The sequence below is a fragment of the Propithecus coquereli genome, unplaced genomic scaffold (assembly GCF_000956105.1).
Source record: "Propithecus coquereli isolate 6110/MARCELLA unplaced genomic scaffold, Pcoq_1.0 Scaffold12, whole genome shotgun sequence".
In the NCBI taxonomy this organism is placed as follows: Eukaryota; Metazoa; Chordata; class Mammalia; order Primates; family Indriidae; genus Propithecus; species Propithecus coquereli.
In genome coordinates, this window is record NW_012136080.1 from 12,924,751 (window position 1) to 12,931,223 (window position 6,473).

Here is a 6,473-nt window from a genome sequence, read left to right on the forward strand (position 1 = left end):
ATAACACCTAGAAATGAATTTAACAAAAATGTAAGATTTGTATACTGAAAATCATTTAAAAATGCTAAGAAAGGCTGGGTGAAGTGGCTCACACCTGTAATCCTAGTACTCTGGGAGGTGAAGGCAGAAGGATCACTTAAGCCAAGAGTTTGAAACTATCCTGAGCAACACAGAGAGACCCCGTCTCTACAGAAAAACAAAAACAAAACAAACAAAATTTAACCAGGCATAGCGGCTGCATGCCTGTAGTCCCAGCTCTTTGGGAGGCTAAAACAGGAGGATTGCTTGAGCCCAGGAGTTCAGTGAGCAATGATGACACCACTGCATTCTAGCCTGGGCAACAGGGCAAGACCCTGTCTCAAAAAAAAAAAAAAAAAGTCCAAATCAAGTGGAGATATCATCTATATTCATGGACTAAAAGATTCAGTATTGCTGAGAGGAAAATTCTCTCCAAATTGGTCTACAGGTTCATTATAATCCCTATCAAAATTTCAGACGCTTTTGCACAAAAATTGACAAGCTGACTCTAAAATTTATATAGAAATGCAAAGGACCTATTGTCAAAACAATTTTGAAAAAGAACAAAGTAGCTGGACTTATGTACTATCTAATTTAAAAAGCTTACTTTAAAGCTTACTTAATGCAGATGAGAACAAACAGATTAGAAAATCCAAAAATAAAACCTTGCCTTTATGCTCAATTGATTTTCAAGAAAATGTGTCAGCAATTCAACTGAGGAAGGATAGTCTTTCATTAAATGGTGCTTAGACAACTGAATATCTATATGCCAAAAGTAGACTTATGCCCTGTATCACACCATATACAAAAATAAACTTAAAAAAATGGTTCATGTATCTTAACAGAAGAGATAAATGATTAAACATCTAGAATAAAACAAAGAAGAAATCTTTGGCTTAGGCAGGTGTACACATATACAACAACAAAAGCATAGCCACAGAAGAAAAGCTGATTAACTAGACTTCCTACAAATTGAAAATGTTTGTCCTTTAAAAGTCACCATTAAGAAAATAAAAAGAAAGTCACAGACCGGGGGAAAATATTTACAAATTATATATCTGATAATGGGCTTGTATAAGAATACAAAAATTACTCCTATAAAAACCCTTTCAATAATTGTTAGAATAAACAGACAGAAAATCAGTACGGATAGAGAAGACTTGTAAGTACAACACTATCAACTAATGTGACCTAACAGAAAATATTAGCCAACAAAAGTAGAATATACTTTTTCTTGAGCAAATGAAAAATTTATCAAAATAGACTATACTGTGGGCCATAAAATAAATCTCAATAAATTTTTATAAAAGCATTCAAATCACACAAACTATGTTCTCTGACTACAATGGAATTAAATTAGAAATCAATATCAGAAAGGTATCTGGAAAATTCTCAAATATTTGCAAACTATTAAGTAAATACCATACTTCTAAATAATCCATGGGTCAAAGAAAAAATTAAAAGGGACATTGGAAAGTACTTTGAACTGAATGAAAATGAAAATACAACATACCCAAATTTAGGGGAAATAGCTAAAGCAGTGCTTAGAGAAATTCACAGGAGTAAATTCCTATATTACAAAAAAAAAAAAAGGCTCAAAATCAATAACTTTAGGTTCTGTCTTCAGAAATTAAAAAGGAAGTAAAACTGAAAGCAAGCAGAAGGAAATGTTTTGAAAGAGCAGAAATCAATACAATAGAAAACAAAAACAACAGAATAACTCAATGTAACCAAAATCTCATTCTTTATGAAAAAAAAACAAAAAACAAACAGACAAATCAGTAAAAGCAGCTCCAGACAGATTGAGCAAAGACAGAAAAGAGAGGGAAAGAGGGAAAAAGGAAAAAAGGGTAGCGAGAGAGAGAAAGAAATGAAAATCACCAATATTATGAACAACTTTATACTAATAATTGTTGAATATAACTCAACAACCTAGATGAATGTAACAATTTCTTGTAAGACATAAACTACCAAAGGTTCTTTTACAAAAACCCAGGCAACCTAAATAGCCCTAAATATACTAAAGAAATCTAATTTGCAGGTAAAAATATTTCTACAAAGAACACTCTAGGCCCCACTGGTAAAACTCATATCTGAAAAAGGAATAACACCATTTCTATTAAACTCTTCCAGAAAGCTAACGAGAGAGTATACTTCAACTCAATCCACAAGGCCAGTGTTACCCCAATACCAAAAGCAGTCAGTGATATTCATTAAAATAAAAAATGAGAGATGTTTATCCTCCTTGAACATAGATGTATAAATTCTTAGAAGAAGCTAAGGAAGGGGTGCAGTGGCTTGAGCCTGTAAAGCCAGCTACTCAGGAAGCTAAATCAGGAGGATCGCTTGAGCCCAGAAGCTCAAGGCTGCACTGAGCTATAACTGTGACAATACCTTCCAGCCTGGGCAAGAGAGCAAGATCAGTAAGGATAACATATCATGACCAAGTGGGTTTTATTCTCCATGAATTCATGTAACATTTTAAAATCAATGAATTTAATTCACCACATTTACAATCTTTAAAAAGAAAATTGCATAATGACCTCAAAAGATGCAGAAAAGGATTTGACAGATCCCACATCCATTCCTAATAAAAACTCTCAGAAAACTACGAACAGAAAAAGCATCCTCAATCTGATAAAGGGCATCTATGAAAAACTAACAGCTAACACATTTAAGTATGAAAGACTCTAAATTTTGCTTAGAGAAAGAATCCACACCAAAACAACAACAAAAAAAGCTAGAGTACAAATTGTTTGATTCCACTTCTGTAAAATTCTAGAAAATGAAAACAAATCAGATAGCAGATTAATGACTGCTTGAGGACAACAGAAGAGGGAAATGACAGGATGGAAGGTAGACAGAAATTACAAAGTGCCATGAGAAAACTTTGAAAGATGATGAATAAATTTATTATCTTGCTTACGGTAGTAGTTTTACAGGTGTATATATGTTAAAACTCAACAAATTACGCACTTAAATATGTAGTTTATTTTACATCAACTATACCACCATAAAGTTATAGGAAAAAAAGAATGTATGGTAGGTATATGGAAGTTCTTTTTCTTTTTAAAACAAATACGTCAATAATGTGTTATAAGTACACTATATGCAAGAAAGAGGCATGTAAAACTCCAATCAATCAGAGAATTCATACTAAAAGTAAAGGCCCTGGCCCAAAATAACTTTTTATACTTTCAGTTAAACTGCTTAAGTTTTGTTAAAATAAAATATCAAAGATATATTAACATATACAGTCGTCCCTTGGTATATGAGGTGCACTTGGTTCCAAGACTACACGCATGTAACAAAATCCCAGCATATGCAAATCCCATAGTCAGCCCTGAAGACCAGCATATACAAAAAAGTTGGCCCTCCGTATATAAGGGCTTTTCATCTCTCAAACATTGTTTTTTTCAATCCACCTTTGGTTGAAAAAGAAATCAGCATGTAAGTGGACCCTCACAGTTCAAATCCATGTTGTTCTCGGGTCAACTGTATAATGTTAACGATTTCCCTGTTTTCACTATCTCTTTGTATTAATTGGCTAACTACAGTCTCATGTGTGTCTAAAAACAGCACTTTTAATATACGTGCCTACCTACTTATACATATATCACATTTAATTAACATGATAACATGTATATGATTCATTAATTCTATGTGAAATATATGTTCTTTTACAATATAGAATTTCAAAAGTGTTTAGGCCTCAAAGACACTTATAAACTCATCTGCAATGCAGTATGACAAAAATATTTTGCTAACAGCTTTTACTTTCATGTGTATAGTTGAAGGTAAATAAGAGTGAAGACAGAAAGTAGTTGTATAATCTACAGGGTGCCCTTTTCTGTCTTCTTTTCTCCCACCTTTAGAGGTATTTAGGAAAAAAAAAAGATTATTGATTAAATTGACCATGGAACAAGATGAGTACCATAGGGCAAGAAATAAGGCATTTAGTTTTTTCATATGTGAAAACACTATCTTATTAAATCTAAATTAATTTAATGATCATATTAATATTCCATCAGCACAAATGCAAGTACACAGGCTGCTTTCAATACTACATATTCTAAATTTGGAAGCATATGACTGGTAGGATACATTTCAATTTCCTCAACAGTTGTAGCAAGACATTTACTTATTTAGCCAAAGTTGCTTTCCAGAAAATAAAACAAAGCAAAATAAAAGTAATACTTAGTAGAGTTTTATAGCTTTGTAATTCGCTTGGGCTACAAAAAAGCCATAATTGTTTAAGTTAAAAACCTAAATGATTTTAAAAATCCCTTACCGGTATCTATGAACAAATATACCCTTAAAAATAGAGTTCATCATATTTTCAATTTCATCCTGATTTTCTTGTAGCTGAAATGAAAAAACAATAAAAATTGTAAATTAGAATATTGATCATTTTATTTGGAATGAACAGTTCCAACTGTTTTAAATTCCTGGTTATTCTCATTCTGGGTAGTTATCAATCCTTTTTCTCACTTGTGCAACAGATGTCTGAAATTACCAGTATATATGCATTATTTCTACAGTTTTATCACATTGGTTTTAGAACCTCTCACTCTCTGGACACAAATGACACAATGATAAACAAGGAGGAGTTGTATGGCTAAGTGAGGTCCAATTCCTGTCTCCAAAATATCAACTGCTCCAGGAATAGGTCTCAATTTCTATAACTCTTTTGTCCAAATCAGGTCCTTGGCTTGCTTTTGCCTTCCTTGGTAAAAAGGTTATCCCTGATTAACATATTGTACAAGAAACTTACTCCTCCATCTAAAAGTATTCAAATGTTATTCTGCATCTGACTAGCCCATTAACTGAAAATAGGCTAAATTCCCAAAACAGGGGGCATAACAGAAGATAGAAAGGACCCTGGCCACTAGTGGTACAATGTACTAACAAAATAAATAATATCTACAGCAATGATACAAATTGCAGGCAACAGTACTGATCAAAGTTTGTGTTTACTCATGACTCAAAATTAACAGAAGTATTAACACAAAATTATACTCAAGGTAAGGATTAATGGTTGCCAACATCAAAAAAAGTATAACAAATAAGCACCAACAGTAAACTATAAGGTGCTCTTGCCCCCCACCCTCACCAAAAAAAATTAAAACTAAATTTGAAAAAAAATCAGATAGCAGATTAATGATTGCTTGAGGACAAAAGAAGAGGGAAATGACAGGAAGGGAGAAATTACAAAGTGCTATGAGAAAACTTTGGAAGATGATATATAAATTTATTTATATATAAATTTATTTATTTATATATATATAAGATGATATATAAATTTATTATCTTGCTTATAGTAGTGGTTTGGAGACAGACAGACAGGAAGAATATCATGCAAAGATTGGAATTATGCTTCCACAAGCCAAGGAACTACCAGAAGCTAAAAGAGAAGCCTAGAACACATCCTTCCCTAACACCTTCAGAGGGAGCATGACTCTGCCAACACCTTGATCTTGGGCTTCTAGCCACCAAAATTGTGCGGTAATAAATTTCTTTTGTCTAAGCCATTCAGTCTGTGTATTTTGATACGGCAGCCCTATTACACTAATACATTCTGGGTAATAACTTAATCATAATGCTGCTTTTTGTTGTCTGTTATAATCCATTATTCATACACAATTCTTCTGCAGCAATGTGATATTCTTTTGGCAAGTTAAAAGACTAATGGTGCATACCTAAAATTTTATTTACTATTGGATAAACAAAAATGTTTCCTAAAAAGAACTCAGTACAAAAACATTTTTAATACATATATGAAAAAAGTAATGGTAAAACTGGCACCAATCTTATTCATAGGAATGTCTTATACATCAGCTAACATGTAGACTTTGACTTTTCCTTGGAAATGAGGCTTTGCTGGACCCCTGGTCTGACTTTAGTACTTAATATGCTTTCTGAGCCTACGGTCTGATAACCTTTCTGATTTGCTTAACTCCCAGACCACCTTCTTTCAAAAGTAAGGATGTTTTATGATTTTCTTCTGCCATCGGACAGCTATGACACAATCATTGGTGAACGCTCCAGTTTCATTTAAAACTTTTTGAGATCAAATAATCTAATCTAACAAAAAAACTAATAATATACTTATTAGAGTTACAGAATATGAGAATAACAGTTGCCAGGAAATTTACCTCTTTGCGTTTCTGAAGTAGTAACTCCAATCTTTCATTGGCTCTCTTCCCAATCATTTTATTTCTCTCAGCTTCATACTGTCTCTGGGTATTATCCTGATGAATACTGAGGTTTAAGGCAACATTCACCAAAGCAGTCATGAGCTTCATGGCTATGGAATAAAGGAATATTATAATACTCACCACCTATGAATCAAACCTTCATCCATAAGATTACAAATTTATAAAGCAAATGGATGAAGGAAGGAACTAGTCAATTTCTGTTTTTATAATGCAGACAAAATTTTAATAAAAGATAAT

The 6,473-nt window shown here is 32.7% G+C and overlaps 1 protein-coding gene across 1 annotated transcript in view; it reads right to left on the reverse strand.

Annotated features, from left to right (window-relative positions):
* The window catches only part of STAG1 (stromal antigen 1), a 318,641-nt gene that overhangs the window by 141,364 nt on the left and 170,804 nt on the right, over positions 1–6,473 (reverse strand). The window contains exons 7-8 of the mRNA XM_012663393.1: positions 6,174–6,325; positions 4,310–4,383 (exon numbers count right to left, since the gene is read on the reverse strand). Coding sequence (XP_012518847.1) covers positions 4,310–4,383; positions 6,174–6,325 — 226 coding nt within the window. The remainder of the gene's footprint in view (positions 1–4,309; positions 4,384–6,173; positions 6,326–6,473) is intronic.